Here is a 24,910-nt window from a genome sequence, read left to right as displayed (position 1 = left end):
CTTTCCTTGTGGGAAAACAAACAAAAAACAGCAACAACAGAAAGCTTCTGCAAAACATAACTACTCTTGTCCAACAGGCAAAACTTAAATCATAACTACACATTTTGACACTACTTCTACAAACTGGTGATGATACTATGACAGGTATCTTGGTATTAGAACCCTGTGATAATCTCCCAAAGCCAACTATATGAGTTGCATAGGAGGAATTTAACAAAGAGAAGCTAGTGAAAAAAAAACCCAAAAAACCAAGATATCAAAAAGGTCTTACTAAGCCACGACAGGAGGATCACTTGAGCCCAGGAGTTCAAGACTGGGCAGTGTAGGGAGATCCTGTCTCTACATAAAAGTAAAAAATCAGGCTGGGTGTGGCAGCTCACGCCTGTAATCCCAGCACCTTGGGAGGCCGAGGCGAGTGGATCACCTGAGGTCAGGAGTTAGACCAACATGATGAAACCCCGTCTCTACTAAACACACACACAAAAAATTAGCTGGCCGTGGTAACACATGCCTGTAATCTCAACTACTTGGGAGGCTGAGGCAGGAGAATCACTTGAATCCGGAGGCAGAGGTTGCAGTGAGACAAGAATCTGCCATCACACTCCAGGCAGGGAAACAAGAGCGAAACTCCATCTCAAAAAAAGAAAAGCAAAAACAAAAAAAATCAGGCATAGTGGCTCACAAGTTGTGATCCCAGCATTTTGGGAAGCCAAGGCTGGAGGATCACTTGAGCCCAGGAGTTCAAGACCAGTGACATGGCAAAACCTGGTCTGTAGAAAAAATACCAAAATCAGCCAGGTGTGGTGGCGTGCCCCTACAGTTCCAGCTACTTGGGAGCCTGAGGTAGGAGGATGGCTTGAGCCCAGGAGGCAGAGGTTGCAGTGAGCCGAGATCGCACCACTGCATTCCAGCCTGGGTGACAGAACCAGACCACGTCTCAAAAAAATTAAAATAAAATAAAATAGTCTGGGCATGGTGGCTCAAGCCTGTAATCACAGCACTTTGGGAGGCCGATGCAGGTGGATCACGAGGTCAGGAGTTTGAGACCAGCCTGATCAATATGGTGAAACCCCATCTCTACTAAAAATACAAAACTTAGCCGAGCATGGTGGCACGTGCCTGCAGTCTCAGCTACTCGGGAGGCTGAGGCAAGAGAATCGCTTGAACACGGGAGGCAGGGGTTGCATCGAGCCAAGATCGCGCCACTGCACTCCAGCCTGGGCGACAGATCGAGACTCCCTCTCAAATAAATAAATAAATAAATAAATAAAATTAATTAATTAAAATAAGATACATTAGCTTGGCATGTTGGCACACACGTAGTCTCAGCTATTTGGGAGAATGAGGTGGAAGGATTGCTTGAGCTCTAGAGATTGAGGGTGCAGTGAGCCATGATGGCACCTGTGCACTCTAGCCTGGGTGACCGTGAGACCTTGCCTTGAAAAAATAGAAACATAAAAAAATTTACTAGCCTGGGCGTGGTGGCTCAAACTTGTAATCCCAGCACTTTGGGAAGCTGAGGCAGGTGGATCACAAGGTCAGGAGATCGAAACCATCCTGGCCAACATGGTGAAATCCCGTCTCTACCAAAAATACAAAAATTAGCTGGGCATGGTGGTGTGCGCCTGTAGTCCCAGCCACTCAGGAGGCTGAGGCAGGTAAATCGCTTGAGCCTGGGTAGCAGAGGTTGCAGTGAGCAAAGATTGCGCCACTGCAATCCAGCCTGGGTGACAGAGCAAGACTCCGTCTCAAACTAAAAAAACAAATTATCATCTTGGTCTTCAACCCTGCCCTTTCTCCTATGCTTACTACCCAGTTTTCCAAGCCAAAAATATGAGTATATCCTTGACCCCTCCTCACCTAATCACAGGCTTCATATTCAGTCTCCAACTCTAACCCATTTTACTTCCTAAATCTCCCATCCACTCTGCCTTAATCCCCTCAGCTCTTACCTGGGCTATTCAGTCTCAGACCCATGTTCTTTCTTCCACCACTCTCCCCGTCTCTCATCCATCCTAGATACTGTCTGATATGGTCTGGGTCTGTGTTCCTACCCAAATTTCATGTCAAATTGTATTCCCACCGTTGGAGGTGGGTCCTAGTGGGAGGTGACTGGATTACAGGGGTAGCTTTTCCACTTTGGTGCTGTCTCAGAAAGTGAGTTATTGCAAGATCTGGTTGTTTAAAACTGTGTAGCATCTCCGCCCCAACTTCCTCCAGCTCTGGCCCTGTGAAGACTACCTGCTTCCCCTTCACCTTCCTCCATGGTTTTAAGTTTTCTGAGGCCTCCCCAGCCACGTTTCCTGCACAGCCTGTGGAACCATAAGCCAATTAAACCTTTTTTCAAAAATTACCTAATCTCAAGCATTTCTTTATAGCAGTGCAAAAATGTACTAAATACACTGTCCAAAGTGACAGTCCTAGAAATACAAGTACATCATGTTCCTAAAACTGTTATCTTTTGTTTTGTTTTGTTTTTAAAACAGAGTCTCACTCTCGTTGCCCAGGTGGGAGTGCAGTGGCGTGACCTCAATTCACCGCAACCTCCGCCTCCTAAGTTCCAGTGATTCTCCTGCCTCAGTCTCCAGAGTAGCTGTGATTACAGGCACCCACCACCACGCCTGGCTAATTGTTTTGTATTTTTAGTAGAGACAGGGTTTCACCATGTTGGCCAGGCTGGTCTCGAACTTCTGACCTTAGGTGATCTGCCCGCCTGAGCCTCCCAACATGTTGGGATTACAGGCGTGAGCCACCACACTGGGCCCCTAAAACTATATCTTGTTCATCTCAACACCCTTGGAAACAGGAAACCCAGGCTCATTTACAAAACAAGTAAGTTGAGTCTGACTTGATCTCTGTAAACCTCCTTAGTATCATCTGGGATCTCCCTAATTCCCACTTACCCTTCACAAACTTTCATGCCTTAGCAATGCTATGTCTTCGGTCTGAAATGCCCCAGACATCAAAAGGCCCCTAGTCATCCTTCAAATGCCAACTCAGACATTCAACTTCAAAAGGTCCATCACAACCTTCCTCCATATCCCTCCCAAACACAGAAGTTTACTGTTTCCAGCTCTGAGCTATGCTAAACCTTGAAAACATGTCTACTGTTATATTCATTAACCCTGCCTTAGTATTTTTTTATCTCACATTCTGTAACACAGGCTCCTTCCACTTACATATCTTAAATATTTTTATAACTCCAGAACTTGTCAAATATTCAGGTAATGCTTATATGAATTCAAAGGGAGAAACCATGATAGTATAAAAGCAAACATTTTGTTAAGAGTGCAAAAAAAGCCTTAAAAGCAGTGCCTATCTTACTAGGAATAAGAAAAACTATTATCTAAAAGGCAAAATCTAGAGAAAACAGAAAGGACTTCAATATCCAAGGGAACTAAGAATACTGGTTCTGGGATAGCCTGAGGTAAGAAGTAAGGGGGCAAACTTAAAGGTTAAACTATATAAAATCTATCTTAGGGACACAATGGCACAATAAGAGCAAACATTAAACAGATAGGTGTAATGGCAAAAGGGTGTCGGGCACCTGTCTGCCATGCACTGCACTAGGCATAGAGTAGCCACTATTCTGTGAGCACTCATTACCTGCCAGGTCTATCCAGCACTTTACATGCATTGTCTCATCTAACCGTCAGTACTCTTATAAGCAGACACTATTATAATCTTTGTATAAAGAGAAAAGGTCCGGAGAATAAATAACTTTCCTGAGGTCACGAGGATACTAAATGGCACAACTGTTATTTTTAACCCAAGTCTGATTCAAGTTTGTGCTTTCAACCACTACGCAATAATTTACCTGTATGACCTCAATTTAATTCTCACAGCAACCCACGAGGTAAATTCTACCTCCATCTTATAGAAGGGGAAACTGAGACCCAGAATTTATGTAATTTGCCCCAGATTGCACACTCTAAGTAACTGAGTTGTAGAGCTGGGATTTGAACCAGGGACAATCTAACTCCAAAGCTAGTCTTTCTATTCTACCACAGCCTCATTCTCAAGAATTTTATCATTTGCAAGACCAAAATCTTCTGTTCATTATCCAAATATTATGTTGCTGGGACCATGAGCCCCTCGTTTATGTCTCAGATGCATCATCTTTCCCAAATTACCCTCTTCATCTGTACTTTATAGTCCCAAACCCTCCACAACACACTAAGACACTCAAAGTGTTCTGAGCAGATCTCAGGACCCTTCTCAGGGCCCTTTTGTACTCTTAAAAATTAACTAGTACCTCAGAACTTTCGTTGATGTGGGTTATAGTTATCAATAATCAATAAAAATCAAATTAAAACTGAGAACTTTAAAAATATGAACTCTGTAACAGTAATAAACCTATTACATGTTAAATGGCATTTTAATGAAAACTATTTTAAAAAACAAAGTAAAATTTAGTGAGAAGAGTGACACTGACACTGTCTCACAGTTTTGCAAATCCCTTTAAAGTCTGCCCACTAACGTAAGGTATTAAGTCAAAACCATGATTTGTGTAGTAAAATCTCACCAAGATTAAAAAGGTAAGCAGTGAGGAAGTCATCAATCCTAAATCTGTTCTCATACCATGAGACAAGCAACCACCATTTAGTTTATTGCTTCAGCACCGTAATATTTATGCCAACGTGAATCTTTGCATTTTTCTTACCTTTTGCCAGACTTTCCAAAATCTATTTACTGCCCCTGCTCTTACAATGAACCATAGTATTCTAAGTACTACTATCTAGTGGGAATTTTGGTCTTTTGAGCCATTCAATATTTATTCTAGCTGCTAATTCAGATACACAATGACTTGGGAGGTTGTAATGTATAAGCAATCAGTTTTGATCCACTAGTTTTTTCCCCTTAAAACTAAGAAAGAAAATTATTCATAAAATGTTGACCTTACAAAGCATCAAGAAGCCTTTAACACTAGAATCTTACTCTAAGGCCACTGATAATGTTTCAGAAAACATGAAAGCTACACACCGCTTTTTGACTACAGACTGCCTTTTCCAAAATAATGAAAGGCTTTATAACTGAATTTTTGATGAGCATGAAAAGTACTCTTACGTGGACTCTCGGGAAGTTTTTGATCCATAACCAAGAGAATCATAAATATTAACACAGACTCTGCCACTTAGCTCTATTATGTCAACATGATCAACTACAAGTGTAAAGGGTTATAAATTTGGGTCAACAATTGGGTCTTCCTGTATTATCAAATTAACCTCAAAGGACCAATCCAGTCATAAAACCATGAGAGTGTGTTAAGAGGAAAAAGGGGCCAGGTGCGGTGGCTCATGCCTGTAATCCCAGCACTTTGGGAGGCTGAGGCGGGCAGACCACAAGGTCCAAGAGATCAAAACCATCCTGACCAACATGGTGAAACTCTGTCTCTACTAAAACACAAAAAATTAGCCGGGTGTGGTGGCGCACACCTGTAGTCCCAGCTACTCGGGAGGCAGACGCAGGGGAATCGCTTGAACCCAGGATGCGGAGGTTACAGTGAGCTAAGATCACACCACTGCACTCCAGTCTGGGTGACAGAGTGAAACTCTGTCTCAAAAAAAAAAAAAAAGAAAAAGAAAAAGGAAGGAGGGGCACAGTGTTAGTAAGAATACAAACTGGGGCCGGGCGCAGTAGTTCACACCTGTAATCCCAGCACTTTGGGGTGCCAAGTTGGGCAGATCACTTCAGGTCAGGAGTTCGAGACCAGCCTGGCCAACATGGCAAACCCCCGTCTCTACTAAAAATAAAAAAAATTAGCCAGGCATGGTGGCGCACACCTCTAATCCCAGCTACTCGGGAACCTGAGGCTGGAGAATCACTTGAACCCAGGAGGCAGAGGTTGCAGTGAGCCGAGATTGTTCCACTGCATTCCAGCCTCGGTGACAAGAGTGAAAACTCCATCTCAAAAAAAAAAAAAAAAAAAAAAACTGGAGTCAGACCTGTATCAAGTACTGGCTTGAAATGATGGGCTTACAATCATCTTATTGCCTAAATTTCCTCACTTATAAATTGGTGATATCTATGTCACAATTTTGGTGTGAGGATTAAATGAGATACATGTAAAGCAGCAGAGCCCACTGCACCACTGGCATTCAACACTATTTTTTTTCTTCAGTGGTTACGAACCCCTGTATCTTTTGAGTTTCTATAGTTTCCACAAAACTAAAAACCAAATGACAATTTTTTAAGTCTCAAATAAACTATAGTTATCATTGTCATAATTTTAGATTAACAAAGGAAACTACTGGTCTAAAACATGGCAGTTAGCTTCATCAAACATTCTTTTATGATGCTGAAGTGTTTACTTAGCAACAATACATAATCTTACAGAGCAAAAATACTTGCCTCCCAAAAGGCTGAGTGTAATACAATTTTTGATTTAATGTAGTCAAGTCATATCTTCATCGCTGTTTGGTCTTTAATTAGGAGAGATTGCTAATACATCTATCTCCCTATAATCAAAATCTGCCTAATAAAACTATATACAGTCACTCAATGCACCCAGAGAATCACCAGTAATGCTCTGTATTTGGATATACAGAGCCACTGGCTAATTTGTTTTATTAAGTCTCTATGTGTTCGTAGCAATAACTTGGAAAGAAAATGACCGTGTCTAATGATTTCCTCTTTGCTACTATTTTACACTTAAAACTGCATCAAATATTTAACCAAAGTTTAGGCAATGGAGCACAACATAAGTGCAAACCTAGCACAAGGCATAGGAAAGCAAATCTTATTCTTCTAGTAACTGAAGGCTGAAAATTGTAATTACGATTTTACATCAGATAATCTCTACCTCTAATGAGGAAAAAAATTTATTGTTTTTGAAATCACACAAAATTCCACAGGCAAAACAATTTTGTGTGACCAAATAAAAATGCAATCATTTCAACCAACAGATCAGGGGAACGTTTGAAAAACATACATGCAATATGTATTATAAAGTTAATTCCTAAGTTTTGGACTTAAGGAAACAAAGCTGGTGACTAACACAGGTGCCTACCTTCTCTCGACCCTGTCTCCTCTTTAAACTATTATCCTTCTTTCCTTCTCTTCTAGTTTAAATTTTTCCAAATAGTAGTCTATAACCTTCTTCATCTTAACCTGCCATTTGCTCCTCCGCCGAATCTACTATCTGACTTACATATCCCCTGGTCCCATAAAGATTTTCCCTGCTTTCATTCCCCCACCTGCCAAATCCTATCAACCCATTTCCAGATCTCCTCATCCCACCCTAAACCTAGGCACAATGATCACTACTGAAAACTCCCTTTCTTGGCACTATGACCTCTCTTGGCATCTGCAGCATTACTCTCTCCTGTTCTGCCCCGATCTCTTTAACCATTTCAGTCCTGTCCAAAACAAAATATCAGTTGTTCCTTAGGGTTCCCTTAGTCCTCTCCTCTTGTGGTCCATGAGTTAAGTTTCACACTTGCATATGTGCATACTTTCATTTTGTTCAGCACAGTCCATAATTCTTAACTGATTCTCAAATGGGGATCTTACCTCTGCCAAAAAGGTGAAAAACATTTGTTCACACATTCTTCTGAGTAATCCCCTAACTTCCAATGCCAACTATACAATGACCAAATCTATCAAACCCCCAACCGCTGTCTGGTCCAGATACCCGTTAGACATATCCCCTAAGTATCCAGAAGGTATGTCAAACTTAACCGGATCAAAAATCAAACTATTCTACTTTCCTTGTCCAAATCTGTACTTCTTTTTTTTTTTTTTTTTGAGACAGAGTCTCTGTCTCCCAGGCTGGAGTGCAGTGGCCGGATCTCAGCTCACTGCAAGCTCCGCCTCCCAGGTTTACGCCATTCTCCTGCCTCAGCCTCCCAAGTAGCTGGGACTACAGGCACCGCCACCTTGCCCGGCTAGTTTTTTGTATTTTTTAGTAGAGACAGGGTTTCACCGTGTTAGCCAGGATGGTCTCGATCTCCTGACCTCGTGATCCGCCTGTCTCGCCCTCCCAAAGTGCTGGAATTACAGGCTTGAGCCACTGTGCCTAGCCCCAAATCTGTTCTTCTATTTCCCAAGTTAAATCATACCAACAGTTCTCCAAGCTAAACAAGTTCTGAATCATACTCAACTCTTTCCTATCTTTTTTATAGCTTATGGCTTCTCTGTCCCTAATTCTGGTATCCTGTGCTTTTCTATCCCCTATGCCGATGTACTTGAGCTCTCACAGGATGTAAATGAACTCTGACTCCTTTAATCCAGCTTCTACATTTTCATTATGTGCCTCCTGAAAAAGTATGTTACATAAACCATTTGCTCACCCATATCCACCTAAACTCTCACTGGATTTCTATCTATACAGGAAATCCCAACACTTTATGAAAAAGCCTACAACTATTCACAAGCTGTTTCTGACCACTCTTCCTGTCCCTCTCATCCCTGTGTCCTATGCTCCACCGCCCAAGTTGTTCCCAACAAGCTGTTCCTTCTCCCTGTCCTACTCAACCTAACAAATCCCTATTCATCCTTTAAAACCCAGCTTAAAGACCTCTGAGATGACTCCCTGGGTTTTCCAAGCAGAATGAGTTTCTCTTTCCTTAGCATGCCCAAAATGTTTTGTGCTTTCTTAATTACTATATAATCCGATGAGTATTCTATTGGTTCGTTTGTCTTTCTCCACAACACTATAAACCTCCTTGGGACAAAAGACTGTAAGCCCCACAAAGGTAGCATGGGACCTGACACATAGGTTGTTCAACAAGGATTTTTGAAACTGAGTTTTAGTACTATTTAAAAATGGTATTAAACAAGTATAATCAACTATAAAACTTGCTTTGAAAACGTGAACTTGAATTAGCTGGGCATGATGGCGGGTGCCTGTAGTCCCAGTTACTAGGGAGGCTGAGGCAGGAGAACGGTGTCAACCCAGGAGGTGAGGCTTGCAGTGAGCCTAGATGGTGCCACTGCACTCCAGCCTGGGCCACAGTGCGAGACTCTGTCTCAAAAAAAAAAAAAAAAAAGAAAAAGAAAGAAAGAAAAACAAAACGTGAATTTGGCCAGGTACAGGAGCTCACACCTATAATCCTAGCACTTTGGGAGGCCAAGGCGGGAGGACTGCTTGAGCCCAAGAGTGTGAGACCAAACTGGGCAACGTAGAGAGACCTCATCTCTACTAAAAATAAGAAAAATCAGCCAGGTATGGTGGCACACACCTGTGATACCAGGTACTCAGGAGGCTCGCATGAACCTGGGAGGTCAAAGCTGCAGCAAGTCATCATCACTCCAGCTTGGGTGACAGAGTGAGACCCTGTCAATAAAGAAAAGGAAAAGGAAAAGAAAGAAAAAGGGAAAAAAAAGAAAGGAAAAGGTGAACTTGTTCCAGTGTAACTGATAACACAAATTAGAGAACAATTTGAGCACAAGCCGTACCTCCTGTTTATTTATGTGCTATTTTGTCACGTAAACACTAGATGAAAGGAGACAGTTTGCACCCAGTCGAACTGAACTGTGTAGAAATACCTGAAACACACTTCAAACACCTACCAGCTAAGTCAGTTCACTACGTGTTAAGGGCCACACCTATTCGCTTCTGGTGTTACAACCTTCCATCTGATTATAGGTAATTCTTCTACCACTTCACAGTAACTCACAAGCAGCAACCTTTCTGACATCCCTTTCCACAAGCAAACCAGGCCTTTTCAAGGCAAAATGCCACATTTATTACAGTATCTATATATTTCTTAACCATTCAACACGTGTAAAACTGTTCTATCATTTTTACCAGGTTCCTTTTTTAAATGTGTCACTGATAAAGCTTCCTTTTTTAAATGTGTCACTGACAACCCCATTTGTCAGTCATTTCTACTGTACAATTATGCAAAGGAGTGATTTTTTAGGAACCTGTATGTTGCTTTACAGCAAACTGACTGTATAAATTAACAGTTGTATGAGAACTTCTTAGACCTTAAGTTAGTCTCACTATTCCAATAATTTACTAAAGAGGAAACTGTCATCCCAAAATTTCACAAAATGTTTACAATGCATATCCTAGCAAACCATCAGGATACTGATAACTTTTTAAGCTTGGTGGCTTTGATTTCAACTGGGCATAGGGTTGAATCTTCCAGCTTAAGGTTTATAGCCTGCCTAAGCCTAACTCAGAAGACAAGTGTTCTCAACACCTGAACTTTCATGAGTACTATTTTATGATTTTCATTGCTTTGACTGTTTTTAACTTCTTCCAAAACATACTGACATTTTGATTTTAAATGACCCTGTATTATACAGCAACTGGGCATAGCCCTAAAGTCCCTTAAGGGACCACAGACTCAGGAGACACCATATCCAAGTTAAAAATAGATCCAAGCCGAGCACGGTGGCTCACGCCTGTAATCCTAGCACTTTGGGAGGCCAAGGCGGGCAGATCACTTGAGGTCAGGAGTTTGAAACCAGCCTGGCCAACATGGTGAAACCCTGTCTTTACTAAAAATACAAAAAAATTAGTCAGCATGGTGGCAGGAGCCTGTAATCCCACCTACTCGGGAGGCTGAGGCAAGAGAATGGCTTGAACCCAGGAGGCGGAGGTTGCAGTGGGCCGAGATCATGCCACTGCACTCCAGCCTGGGTGACAGAGAGAGCCTTCATCTCAAAAAAAAAAAAAAGAAAGAAAAACCAAAAGAAAAAATAGATCCAAAGTCACTAACTCCATAATACCTCAAATATATACTTGTACGGCTTCCACTCTATTCTCCACAGGGATGCCAAAGTGATCTCTAAATCACCTTGCTCCCCTGCTAAAAATATTTTGGCTCTCTCTTCTGCTGTAAGATACAGGTAGAAACTTCACTTTTAGCTTAGCAAGCATGGTCCTTCAAAATCTAGACCAGACACACCTTTGCAGGCTCATCTCGAGTCATGCCCACTGTTCCAATAACACCTTATCACTAGTCTTACCCTAACACTTGACACCTCAGTGTACCCACAGTTTCTTCTGTTTAACACGACTCCCTCTCCCCAGTTTGGCAAATCCTATTCAGTGTTATTTTTCGTAAACTGCCCCCACACCCTCCGCAAGTTTAATCATTCTCTATTGCGTTCTCCCACAGCACTCTGTGCACCTATTAAGCCTATACGCTATGAGAGGGCAAAATCAGAGTATTATTTGTCTTTGAATTCTCAGTGTTAAAACACTGTGACTGGCTGGGCGCGGTGGCTCACGCCTGTAATCCCAGCACTTTGGGAGGCCGAGACGGGCGGATCACAAGGTCAGGAGATCGAGACCATCCTGGCTAACACGGTGAAACCCCGTCTCTACTAAACAAATAGAAAAATTAGCCGGTTGCGGTGGCGGGCGCCTGTAGTCCCAGCTATACGGGAGGCTGAGGCAGGAGAATGGCTTGAACCTGGGAGGCGGAGTTTGCAGTGAGTGGAGGTGGCGCCACTGCACTCCAGCCTGGGCGACAGAGCGAGACTCCGTCTCAACAACAACAACAACAACAACAAACACTGTGACCAGTACATACCTTAACGTGTAACTTAAGTTACCAAGAAAATATAAATGGACGAAGGAGAGATAAAGACCAGAGAAGGGTAAAGTGAAGACAGCCTAAATGAGTCCCCATCTTGGATCAAATAACCCCCAACCTCGCTACTTATTCAAGTACCAAAATACAGTACATTCCATTATACTCTAATGCACCCCAGCTATGCATACAGTATATGTTTACAGTTTATTCACAATTTTTTTTTTTTTTTTGAGACGGAGTTTCACTCTTTTTGCCCAGGTTGGAGTGCAATGGTGTGCTCTCGGCTCTGCCTCTCATGTTCAAGCAATTCTCCTGCCTCAGCCTCCCGAGTAGCTGGGATCACAGGCATGTGCCACCACGCCCAGCTAATTTTGTATTTTTAGTAGAGATAGGGTTTCTCCATGTTGGTCAGGCTAGTCTTGAACTCCTAACCTCAGGTGATCCGCCTGTCTTGGCCTCCCCAAAGTGCTGGGATTAAAGGCATGAGCCACCACACCCAGCCTCAGCCATTCTTAATTTCAGATACATAGTGTTTTATTAATCACACTTTGTTGTAAAATGACTACCTTGAGTAATGGGTATAAAGATATCTACAAATCCAACTCTGGTTTTCCCAGTAAAACATACATTTTTAGCTGAGCCTATTAGGACTTTTCCAAAGTGATAAATGCTTTAAAGCAGAGCTTCCCAAACCAGTGGACCTTACTTACATATGGGAATGGGTTCTAAATGTGCTGAACATATTGATCCCTCACCCCTAATGGCCCAACGAATATAGCTGTGAGCTGCCTTAACATTTATTTCAGTATGTCTTACATATATTATCCTTTTCTGTTGCACCACGAAAAAGGTTTATGCTTTAAAGAATATAAGAAGGCAAATATGGGTACTGGAATGTCTAAGCATTAACCAAAATGCATTTTTTTTTTTTTTTTGAGACTGAGTTTCACTCTTGTCACCCAGGGTGGAGTGCAGTGGCAATCTCTGCCTCCCGGGTTCAAGCAATTCTCCTGCCTCAGCCTACTGAATAGCTGGGATTACAGGCATGCGCCACCACACCTGGCTAATTTTGTATTTTTAGTAGAGACAGGGTTTCACCGTATTGGCCAGGCTGGTCTCGAACTCCTGACCTCAGGTGATACACCCATCTCGGCCTCCGAAAGTGCTGGGATTACAGGTGTGAGTCACCGCACCTGGCATAAAATGCATACTTTTAAACTACAGGTACAGTGGGCAAATTCCTACAATGCCTTTACACATTTGTAGTTAGGACCAAATTCTATAAACCAACCTTATGTCTGCTCAAAAGAAAACAGTTTGAAATTTCCCAATAATTGTAGTTTTACTTTGCCAACAACATTTAAGAAACCTGAAAATACCTACAAATTGAACAGGCATATTCAAAAGGAGCTGCCTAGGCTGCATCACCACTATCAAGACACTATGGAAATTAATGATTGGCTTTCAGAGAAAATCGTCAGTCTCACAAGAATATCTATGTCTTTTGTCACCATTTTTAAAAACTGATCAAGACAGGGTCTCACTACGTTGTGACAGTTATCACAGGCTTTAAATACTTCATATTTTTCTGAGACAGGGTCTTGCTGGTCTCAAACACCTGGGCTCAAGCCATCCTCCTTCCTCAGCCTCCCAAAGTGCTGGGATTACATGGTGAGCCATCATGCTTGGCAATTACATAATCTTTTTTGACCATTTCATTAAGCATCTCGTTCACCTACTGAGAAGTGACCTGAAATAACTTCTAACCATTAAAATACCCTCTACCCTCCCAAAAGAACAAACCTCTAGCAATGAGGTCACACACTCGTGTGCTCTCACATGCACACAAACCCAGTGCTTCCCCTCGTAATTACAGTATCATGGGCAAGTCACCTCCACCTTTCTAGGTCTGTTTTCTCATTAGCAGCTGTTCAAATATTTTGTTTAAAACAAAACACCTGGAGTAGATCACAGATCTAAAGATATTAAGCCATTTTTATTCTAATTTTACTCTAAAAGTCACAACATTCTAAAGACTGTGATGGCCAGGCATGTTGGCTCATGCCTGTAATTGCAGCACTTTGGGAGGCCAAGGAAGGAAGATCGCTTGAGTTCTGGAGTTGGAGACCTGCCTGGGCAACAAATCAAGACTCTACAAAAACTTTAGAAATCAGCCGTGGTGGTGTCTGCCGGTAGTCCCAGCTAGTCAGGAGGGTGAGGCAGAAGGATCGCTTGAACCCAGGAGGCAAAGGCTGCAGTGAGCCAAGAACTGTGCCATTGCACTCCAGCCTGGGTGACAGAGTGAGATCCTGTCTCAAAAACAATAAATAAATTAAAGACTGTGATAAATGTCTTAACAGCAATTATCCAAAAAAGCCACCCTTTTGATCAATGGCCCACATCTACTCCTACAGCCTACAAATCTGTTCTGGAGTGGGAAAGTCTAGTATATTGTAAAAAAATACAAAGTGCTACTACACACTATTTTATTTTTTCAGTTATTCACATTCACTCTCTTCCTCTTCAAAGTTAAATTCCCAGATACAAGTAGGCAAGAAGATTCAGCACTAACAATGAGACAATCCACCTGGAAAACAGGTAAGTATGGGAACTCAAATTCAAGCAGATTATCTAAAACACATCAGCTTAACACAGTAACAACAAATCCAAGAAGGTCAAGCGAGATGACCATTCACGATGTTGTCAATGGCAGTAACAGTTAAAAACAGAAGGCTACAGGTGTTGGTTAGCAGGCTCCTCGCGGAAGGCGAAGGAGGTAAAGAGTCAAAGGAAGTTTCCAAAGAAAATAACGATTAGTGTTGAAAAACAAAAAGGAGGGGTGCAATTTGGGTTCCCAGAGAAAACTGCTTCTAGAAACCAGCGCGATCTCCGAGTCCTTAGCAATACTATAAAACAAATCTCTTCACTGCATGCTAAGTGCTTCTTTAACCTGTAATCCACCCCGTCCTCTCCCCCAAAAATCTGCGTTAAACTGCATTTTAAGAACATTTTAGGGGGGGTAAGCAGCGGGTTTCCCGCTCGACAGTAACTGCGGCCGCGGAGTGCGAAGTTCCACACGCGAACCACCCACCGAGCCGCTCCTCCGAAGTTGCCACCGTCTTGGCCCCGAGTCCCGGGACCACGGACTCGCTCCTCCGGCGACGGCAGCCGGGACCGGCCGGGACCCCAGAGCCCGGCGCCGGCCCCTCCCCTCCCCTCCGCCCGCCGCCGTCAATCAACGCCCCCCGGCAGGGACTCGGCTCGGGGGCGCGGCCCGGGGCGGGGCGGGATCGCGGCGCGTCGAGGGCCCCCCACAGCCGCCAGCCGGGGAGCGGCGAGCCCGCCGCCCACGAAACTCAAGTTGCCGCGACCGAGGCCGGCCGACGGGGCGGTCCGTGCGCGGCCGCAGAGAGAAGCGGCGCCCCGGCCGGGCCTCGGGCCTGCCTCGCTCACCTCTCGGGGTGCGCCGCCTTCCTCCGCCGCTGCCGCCGCCTCCTCCCTGTGAGCGCAGCGGGGTCTGACCTGTGGAACCACCATACCAGTCCCGCCCGCTGCTGCAGCGCCGCCGCCGCCGCCGCTCCTCTCCGCCTCAGTCGCTGCTCTTTGTTCCCCCTCCGAGAGCCGCCGCTTCAGCCGCCCGCCTCAGCCGCCCCGGCGGGCCGCCACTACGCCCTCCCGCCCTCTCGGCCCCCGGCCTCGCCCGCCTCGCTGCGCCCGCCGCTGCCTTCGCCTCCGCGCCGCCGACGCCGCCGACACCGACGCCGACGCCTCCTCCTCCGCGCCCCCCTCGTTTTCATTGAAAGCAAACAAGCATCATGGCGGCGGGCGCCGTCCCTCAGCCAGCGAGCGCCCGGACCGCCGCCGGCACGCCAACATCCCGGCCGCTCATTGGCCGCCGTCGCTGGGCGCAACCATCCGGCCTTCGGCGCGGGGGTCGCTGCGGCCCGCCTCGGCCTAGGCCCCGCCCCTCACCCCCGCGCTGAGGAACGGTGGTCCGGCCCGGCGCGCTGCGGGCCCTGCTCCCGGCCTCCCCCGTCCTCTTTCCGTCCATCCTTGGTCTCCTTCTGTTCCCGCTCTCCCCGCTCCGTTCCTGCCTTGGCACTTCTGTTTTCTCCTCTCTGTAGCGCTCCTCCATTTTTCATCTACTTCTTTTTCTGCCTCGGGTGGTCCCCTTTTTTTTTTTTTTTTTTTTTTTTTTTTTTTTGAGACGGAGTCTCGCTCTGTTGCCCAGGCTGCAGTGCAGGGGCGCGATCTCGGCTCACTGCAAGCTCCGCCTCCCGGGTTCACGCCATTCTCCTGCCTCAGCCTCCCGAGTAGCTGGGACTACAGGCGCTGCCACCTCGCCCGGCTAATTTTTTTTTGTATTTTTAGTAGAGACGGGGTTTCACCGTGTTAGCCAGGATGGTCTCGATCTCCTGACCTCGTGATCCGCCCGCCTCGGCCTCCCAGATGCAGGGATTACAGGCGTGAGCCACCGCGCCCGGCCGGGTTGTCCGCTTTTATCTCTTCTCTTCCCTCTTCCTTGATCCTCCTCCCCTTTTTTTCTCCTTTTCCTTTTCCTTAAGCCTTCGCCTGTCATTCACGTCGAAACACAGGTATTTGCCCGGAGCCAGTATCTTGATCTGCCTAAAGACAAGACAATCAGTCGTGAGCAGGCGAATGTTATTCCTTCCTCAATGACGCAGAAAAAGAGTAAGTTAACATACCGTTTCAGTCCATGAATGGTAATTCATTCCAGTACATTAATGGACAGTGTGGTGCTGGGCTCCTAGCCTGAGTAACGGACAACAGCTGCTGTGCGCCAAGATCGAAAGGTGTTCGGGGCAGACTCTGGTGGTTGAAGGTGAGCAGAGAAATGATTGGGCTGATTCATGATGCTTACATCAGGAAATATTAGTTGACTGATGGTCAGGGCACAGAGATGAATCAGACCCCACCCAGCCCTGAGTAAGCTCACAGTCTAGGGGCAAGAAGAACACTCAACAGACTTAATTACTGGAGGTATATTGGTCTGGCGCGGTGGTTCACTCCTGTAATCCCAGCACAGGCCGAGGGGGGCAGATCAGCTGAGGTCGGGAGTTTGAAAACAGTCTGACCAACATGGCAAAACCCCCTCCCTACTGAAAATACAAAAAATTAGCCAGGTGTGGTGGCGGGCACCTGTAATCCCAGCTACTGGGGAGGCTGAGGCAGGAGAGTCGCTTGAACCTGGGAGGCAAAGGTTGTGGTGAGCCGAGATCACACCATGGCACTCAGGCCTGGGCAACAAGAGCGAAACTCTTATCTCAAAAAAAAAAAATTCGAAGTATATGCTGAAGGGTATGGCGTCAAGGAAAAGGAATAGCTGCCTGCCCACCTATGTGGCAAAGTAGGATGGGCTGCTAACTGCTTCCTGGAAAATCAACCCTGAAGAAATGGGAGTGAGACAGGTTCCAGGAACCAACCGTAGCAGCAAACCAAGGCTTCTGCGTCACTGAAGGCTGTTGAGAGCTGGGGATGTGGGAAATGGGTTGCTGTTGCCTGGGGTGGAGGAGACCTGGCTGGAAGGGCAAGGAAAGGATGAGGGAAAAGCTGTTCAGAGATCAAGATGATCTCCCTCTCCCCAGCATGGCCTTGGGATGGTCATTGCTTAGCACTGCCATGGCATCAGTAGTGACAGCCCAGGCCTCTAGGGCCATAGGACACTGGGCAACGATGGCAGTGCAAAAGCCCAGGAGTCAGGAAGAACACATGCAGACCGACCAGCAGGCTGCCTGTGGCCATCCCTGCACAACCTCCTTCCGCCCCAGGCAGGGAGTCGTGCAGCCTGTGTTGTACAGAGCATCCCAGGCTGAGAGGCCAGTGGCACAGACACCCTGCAAGGCCTCTCCTCCCTGTGTGAGTGCCCTGGCCATCTGTGCTCTAGCCTGGGTGCCTTTTTGTAATTTGTATGGCCAGAGGCAGCTACTCTCAGCCCGGTGCAAGGACTCGCGCCTGTAATCCCAGCACTTTGGGAGGCTGAGGCAGGCAGATCACTTGAAGCCAGGAGTTCGAGACCAGCCTGGCCAACGTGGCAAAACCCCATCTCTACTAAAAATACCCAAAAAAAATCAGCTGGGTATGGTGGCGGGCGCCTGTAATCCCAGCTACTTGGGAGGCTGAGGCGTGAGAATTGCTTGAATCCAGGAGGCAGAGGTTGCAGTGAGCTAAGGTTGCGCCATGGCACTCCAGCCTGGGCGGCAGAGCGAGACTGTCTCAAAAAACAAACAAAACCCAGAGGTAGCAATCCCCTCGTGACTGGCAGGATCGTACGGAGGTGGGGAGGTCTCGTTGCACAAAATCTTGGTAGCATAAAGCAACAGTTTTACTGTATCTCGTGATTCTGATGCTCGCCCTTGGGGCCGCATGCCTCTGCCAAAGGTGGCAGCTGGGTGTTGAATATCTGGCACCTTGGTGCCCCCTAACGAGGCCTCCCTCTGCAGTGTCTCATCCTTCAGCCTTTGTGTGTGGCCCCTCTCTCCAGCCGGAGGTGATCCTGCACTTCTTACATGGCAACCAGGGGCTCCAAGAGGAAAGCAAAGCCGCCAGGCCTTCTGAAGAAGGCCACTTCCTCAATATTCTATTAATTAAAGCAGGCACAAGCCCAAGCCAGATTCAAGAGGAGAGGACATAAGCTGTAGAGGAGCTGCGCACACATACAGGGTGGGGTGGACTTATTGGAGCCCTCTGGGGAGACTTGCTACCGCCAGGAGGGTACAATAGTGGCTCTGCTGTGCGTGCCCTGTTCTTTCTGCATATCTAAAGAGAACCCCCGGAAAACACCTACTCACCTTTCAGATCCAGATCAAAGTGCCGCTCACGTTAGGCCAGACCTCCCGTTGCAAGTTATAAAACTCACAACTCAGTATTTCTTTGCAAGAAAGAGGGAATTGAATTGAAAGAGGGAATGCGGACCCATTCAAGCATTGTAAGGTGGCATCAAGAATCAATCTCACCTCCTACCTTCCACCCTACTCTCCTCTCTGCTGGCCTCACACAGGTGGGAAAGATGCCACCAACACCTGCAGGCTTAGATTCTACCAGCTTCTCCACTTAGAGAAGGTGCTTCTTTCCTAATGGCCAAAGACCCAGGGCGGGCTCTCACTGGCCTGGCCTGGGCCCTGTTTCTGCTGCAGCCAGGCAGTACCAAAGCAGGACCAATCTGGGATTGTTATGTGAAGCTAGGACAGCATGAATTGGTGGCAACCAGCACCATCTTCCCACCATGTGGAGAGATGAGACAGTGATGAAGATGTGGAGTCTCAGCAAGGGCCTGACAGTTTGATTTCAGTGGTTTTTTCCTTTAGCCTGTGACCTATACCAGAACCTATTTCAGGTATACAATACTTTTTTTTTTTTTTGCTTAAGTTAGTTTGAGTTTGGCTTCTGTAGCTTACAACCAAAATAATTCTAATTTGACCAGTAAATGCGTTGCACAGATGGATGCGTCACCAGAATAGGGTCCTCATCTGACGTACACAGCAAGTCAGCGCGCCAAGACCCCAGGCTGCAGCACAGGAACAGTTTTAATGCTAGGCCCACGGGATGTGGAGACAGGGAGAAACCACATCTGCCTCCCTGATGAGTCTGGGGCTAGGAATTTCAAGGGTTTTGGAGTGGGCTACAGAGTGGAGCTTGTTGGTTTGTCAAGGAGAGCAGGATGAAGCTGTGTTCTCATGCTGATTTGGTTCCTTTGGATGAGGGTTAGGGGGGTCTTCAGACTGGTTGGCATCGGCTGTTCGACTGGAATTCAGGATCTGCTTGAGCACTTCTTTTATATTTATTTACTTATATTTATTTTTTTATTTTTATCTCTGAGATAGAGTCTTGCTCTGTCGCCCAGGCTGGAGTGCAGTGGCACAATCTCTGCTTGGTGCAAGCTCTGCCTCCCAGGTTCAAGCAATTCTCCTGCTTCAGTTTCCCAAGTAGCTGGGATTACAGAGGCACACCACCACACCCGGCTGACTTTTGTATTTTTAAGTAGAGACGGAGTTTCACTATGTTGGCCAGGCTGGCCTCAAACTCCTGACTTTGTGATTCACCCGCCTCGGCTTCCCAAAGTGCTGGGATTACAGGCGTGAGCCACTGCACCCAGCCTATATTTATTTATTTTACTGTATTTTTGAGACAGGGTCTCACTCTGTCACCCAGACTGCAGTGCAGTGGCGTGATCACAGCTCACTGCAGTCTCAACCTTCTTGGGCTCAGGTGATCCTCCCACCTCAGCCTCTGGAGTGGCTGGGACTGCAGGCACACACCACACCCAGTTAATTGTTGTTGTTGTTGAGATGGGATTTCACCATGTTGCCCAGGCTGGTCTCCAGCTCCTGCCCTCAAGCAATCTACCCACCTCGGCTTCCCAAAGTGCTCGGATTACAGGCGTGCATGACTGTGCCAAGCTGCTTAAGTAATTTTTAAACAAAAGCCTTAGGACTCTAATGTCAGAAATCCCGTCTGTAGTAACAGCGGGGGTGCACAATGGTCAGTGTCTGGGAGCTACATGACTTTCTGTTACAAGGAAATGGGTCTAAGTGCCACCGGATCAATGCTTAATTATAACTGTATTTCTGTCCAGGATTCCTGTTAACTCTCAGAGGGGAGCCTCAGGTGGGTGATTGAATAATGAAAACGGACACCTAGGTGATGGCCATGGTGGTTGATGTTGCTGTGGTGTCTGTCACTCAAACATGACTGGAGCATTGGAATTCCAACCCGGGACTGGTGGAGAACGTTCTGTGGTTTGAATATTTGTCTCCTCCAGCACTCATGAAGACAGAATTAATAATCAAAAGAGAAGCAAAGCAGACAAATTTGGAAAACTCAGCCTGGCCATGTAGAGTGAAAAAGCGTGTTCAAAAGCAGAAACCAAGAGGGGCCCAATAGTCTTTCACTAAGATAAGTACAGAGAAAAGGATCATCAAAGAGAATGGAGCCAGGTGTGGTGGCTCACACCTGTAATCCCAACACTTTGGGAGGCCGAGGTGGGTGGATCCCCTGAGGTCAGGAGTTCACGACCAGCCTGGCCAACACAGTGAAACACCATCTCTACTAAAAATACAAAAAATTAGTCGGGCATGATGGCAGTCGCCTGTAATCCCAGCTACTCGGGAGGCTGAGGCAGGAGAATCGCTTGAACCCGGAAGGCAGAGGTTGCAGTGAGCCAAGATCATGCCATTGTACTCCAGCCTGGGCAACAAGAGTGAAACTTCGTCTCAAAAAAAAAAAAAAAAAAAATGGAAGAAAGACCTCTAGGGCATTTTGGAGGTCTTTGAGGCCGCCATTGCTGTCACAGGCTCTGAGGCCTAGAGGGCAGAATGGTTTCAGGGGATGGCCCAGTATTGGGAGGTGGGGTCTTTAAGAGGTAATTGGGCCATCGGGACTCTCCCAGGCTGGCAGATCACTTACGCTCAGGAGGTTGAGGCCAGCCTGAGCAACATAGCAAAACCGCATCTCTACAATAAATACAAAAGAGTGGGCCGGGTTTTGGTAGATATTGCCAAATGGCTCATTGAAAAGGCTGTACCAGTTTATGTTTCCACCAACAGTGTATAAAGGTCTGTTTTTCAAGTCAACTAAAACTCTGTCTCTGACTCTGTTTCTCTCTGCTTCTGACATGAATAAGAGTCTAAGGGAAATAAGTATTTGAATTTCACAGTATGTGTATGTGAAGCTAAATAATTCCTCAAAGCTTCTTTGATGATGTTCTCAAGGGTAGGTTACCCTATTTTCTTTAACTGAGGTAAAGTTCAACCCACATGAATGAATGAATTCATTCATGGATTAATTAATGGGCTATCATGGGAGAGGAACTGGTGGCTTTGTAGGAAGAGGAGACAGACCCGAGCTAACATCTTCGCACACCCAGCCCTGTTGCTGTGTGATGCCCTGTGCTGCTTTGGGACTGTAGGGAGTCCCCACCAGCAGGAAGTCCCCACCAGATGTGGCCCCTTGACCTTGGACTTCTCAGCCTCCAGAACTGTAAGACATAAATTCCTTTTCTATGTAAATTACTCAATTTAAGATATTCTGTTACAGGCAAAAGAAAACAAATGAAGACAAGTGTGCACCATAACTATATGAGTCCAGCAATTGGATTTGCCAGGGCCCCCAGAGAAACGCAGTGTTGATTACAGACTGACCACAAGAACCAAAATTCACAGGAGACTGATGAATGAAGCAGGTCCCAAGGTTTATTTGCAACAAAAACTTGAACAGCCGTGTGACAAACCCTCTTCTAGTAGGAAAGCACATTCTAGAGGGAAGCAAAGCCATTCAGAGGTTGTTTGGTGAGTCTGAAATACAGTCCTGTGGAGCCATTCAGCTCTTAACAGTCTGACACCTCCTCTCTAGGGTTGCAGGCTTGCTGGCCAAAGATCAGCACTGGTGACAAAAATTTCCCACTGCCATGCAGTGCCAGAGACATGGACACACCCTGGACATCTGTCTCCCCTTCTGTGGACTTGAGGCTTGCAGGCCACAGTTCTCCTTAGATAGGGCTTGGTATCGTAGATGAAGTTTCGGATCCCAATCATATCTTACCCATATTATCTTTTGTCCCTGAGTCCATTGTATTAGCCCGCAATTGGTTGAAAACCTAACTCAAACAGCTTTAAGAGGGAGACAAAGGAATGAGTTGGCTCAGATAGCATTGGAAGACCAGGAAGAGTCCACTGGCTGCAGGTGTGGCTTGATCTGGGAGCTAACGCCACTCAGTTCTGTTCACCTCCATGGTGACTTTATCATCAGGTGCCATATTCAAGAAAAGGGGATACCAGCTCCTTCAAGGTTCAAGCCTGGCAGGAAAGAGAACGTCCCCAGACTGGTCGAACAGAGGTCCTAGGCCTGACTCATTTCCACCTCTGAATCGAACACCGTGTTCTGGGGTGTGTCATACACCAGTCAGGAAGAAGTCACAGGCCCTACTTGTGGAGGCAGATCGTCTTCAGCTGCACTCGAGCATATGTGGAAAGAGTTGATGGGGGCTGGGTGCAGTGGCTCATGCCTGTAATCCCAGCACTTTGGGTGGCTGTGGCAGGCAGATCACTTGACGCCAGGAGTTCGAGATCAGCCTGGCCCACGTGGTAAAACCCTGTCTCTACTAAAAATACAAAAATTAGCCAGGCGTGGTAGCACATGCTTGTAATCTCAGCTACTTGGGAGGCTGAAGCAGGAGAATTGTTGAACCTGGGAGGCAGAGGTTGCAGTGAGCCAAGATCACGCCGTTGCACTCCAGCCTGGGCGACAAGAGCAAAACTCTCAAAAAAAAAAAAAAAATGATGTGGGGTAGTCAGGAAAATCAGGGATGCTGTTGCTGGAAGAAAGAGGAATAGAAGCAGCAAGGAAGAAAGAGGCAGAGGCCTGCGGTCCACGTTCTGCCAAGCGTCCACCTTCATGGCACAGGCCTCCTGCCTGCTGCTTCCTTGGGCACCTGTCTTCCTGGCCTCACACTCAGTATGTGGACCTGAGAAGATGCCTTGAGGCCTCAGAATGTGGGAGATGGGCTTCCCATGCAGAGCTCAGATGCACTCCCCAAACTTACCTTAGAGAATTGATGGGAAGGGGAAGAGGTGGCCCATCTGGTTTTGTTTCTGGTTTTGCTTTTTGTTTTCTCTCTCTAAACTTCTTTTTCCTCATTCTTTAACACAGCATCATAACTAAACTGACGCTTTTTGTTTTTTTAAGAGATGGGGTCTTACTCTGCCACCCGGGCTGGAATGCGGTAGAATCCGCCTGTCTTGGCCTTCCAAAGTGCTGGAATTACAGGCGTGACCCACCACGTGTGGCCACTGCACCCTAGCCTGGGCGACAGAGTGAGACTCCGTCTCAAATAATAAAATAAAAAATAGTAAAACTTAAAAAGCAGAAAGGCATGAAAAAGGAAGTGGATATCTCATCCCTATCCCTATTCCAGCCACACTCCCCAGAGACAAGCATTTGAATTGATTACCATGCGCTGGCCTCTTGAAAAACAAACCCGTTGCACTTACTGACTCCTGTGATGAGAACTCCAGATACAGGCAGCCTTTAGGGCTGTTTGACTTGAGGCTTGATATGGGTGTCTAAAAGGCCTAGAAATAGGACAAATTTGTTTTTAAACAGCATGTTGAGCACATTTCAAATAATACGCTCTGTTTTTCTTCAACTGTTGGACACTGTTTCAGATGAATTAACCTCTAAATTTAAACCAGTGGGTTCGATTGTCAATTGGGGAAAAAAAAAAGAACCAAACAAAACTCTAGGCGGTTTAGACAGTCTGTATTGTATTGATTGTACTCCCCACAGGAGTTTCTGGTGGTCGGGTGTGTGGTGTGAGAGGCAGGGGGCGTTGGGCAGCACCGGGCTTGGGCCTGAGGGCTGGAGGGTGGGTCTGTTTGGCTGCAGCGCCTGGCCAGGGTGGAGTTCCAGGGAGATGTCCCAAGATGCCAACGCCTGCCGGCAGATTAATCACTGATACTCCCCTGGGAGAAAAACATTTTAAGTTGCCCTGCTACTTATTATGGGATATGATGTATTGGCCTGAGAGCAGAAGCCTGACCTAGGACAGGCTTTTTTTTTTTTTTTTTGAGACAGAGTCTCGCTCTGTCACCCAGGCTGGAGTGCAGTGGCACGAACTTGGCTCACTGCAAGCTCCGCCTCCCAGGTTGACGCCATTCTTCTGCCTCAGCCTCCCGAGTAGCTGGGACTACAGGCGCCGCCACCACGCCCGGCTAATTTTTTGTATTTTTAGTAGAGACCGTTTCACCGTGTTAGCCAGGATGGTCTTGATCTCCGTGACCTCGTGATCCGCCCGCCTCAGCCTCCCAAAGTGCTGGGATCACAGGCATGAGCCACCATGCCTGGCCTTTTTTGTTTGTTTTTTATCATTTATTTATTTTAGATGGAGTTTTGCTCTGTCACCCAGGCTGGAGTGCAGTGGTGCAATCTCAGCTCATTGCAACCTCTGCTGCCTGGGTTCAAGCGATTCTCCCACCTCAGCCTCCCAAGTAGCTGGGATTACCATGCCCAGATAAATTTTTTGTGTTTTTTGGTTTTGCCATGTTGGCCAGGCTGCTCTTGAACTCCTGACCTCAGATGATTTGCCCGCCTTGGCCTCCCAAAGTGCTGGGATTACAGATGTGCACCACTGCACCTGGCCTGGACAGGCATTTATTATGGATATTGCCCTTGGAAAGTTGAGGGCATGGTGACTTGACTTTTGTTCCTGGCAGGTTAATACAAGGCTTCCAAAAGTTAACACAAAGTTTCCCAAAACTGACCTGACTGTCCCCAGGACGCCACAACATGCCAGCTGAGGAATGGCGTTTGTCTTAAGGATACCCAAAGGGGTATTGTGCACTGAACGGTGGCCCCACATCTGCTCCCCTGCCTCTGCAGGCAGTGGGTTAGTCTAGAACCCC

General features: G+C 46.5%; 2 protein-coding genes across 4 annotated transcripts in view; one reads left to right on the top strand and one right to left on the bottom strand.

Annotated features, from left to right (window-relative positions):
* The window catches only part of CNOT6 (CCR4-NOT transcription complex subunit 6), an 86,035-nt gene extending 70,699 nt beyond the window's left edge, over positions 1 to 15,336 (bottom strand). For 2 of the 3 annotated variants that reach the window (XM_005558808.5, XM_005558809.5), the window contains exon 1: positions 14,949 to 15,336. The gene's annotated coding sequence lies outside the window, so the exon portion shown is untranslated. Of the gene's footprint in view, positions 1 to 13,977; positions 14,083 to 14,948 lie in introns of all 3 variants that reach the window. The other variant, XM_045394669.3, reaches the window with a different exon arrangement.
* The window catches only part of LOC135971533 (uncharacterized), a 49,395-nt gene continuing 38,677 nt past the window's right edge, over positions 14,193 to 24,910 (top strand). The window contains exons 1-2 of the mRNA XM_065547211.1: positions 14,193 to 14,271; positions 14,542 to 16,187. Coding sequence (XP_065403283.1) covers positions 14,193 to 14,271; positions 14,542 to 15,701 — 1,239 coding nt within the window. The 3' untranslated portion in view covers positions 15,702 to 16,187. The remainder of the gene's footprint in view (positions 14,272 to 14,541; positions 16,188 to 24,910) is intronic.

The sequence above is a fragment of the Macaca fascicularis genome, chromosome 6 (assembly GCF_037993035.2).
Source record: "Macaca fascicularis isolate 582-1 chromosome 6, T2T-MFA8v1.1".
In the NCBI taxonomy this organism is placed as follows: Eukaryota; Metazoa; Chordata; class Mammalia; order Primates; family Cercopithecidae; genus Macaca; species Macaca fascicularis.
Note: the sequence above shows the minus strand (reverse complement) of the source record. Positions and strands in the feature narration are given on the sequence as shown.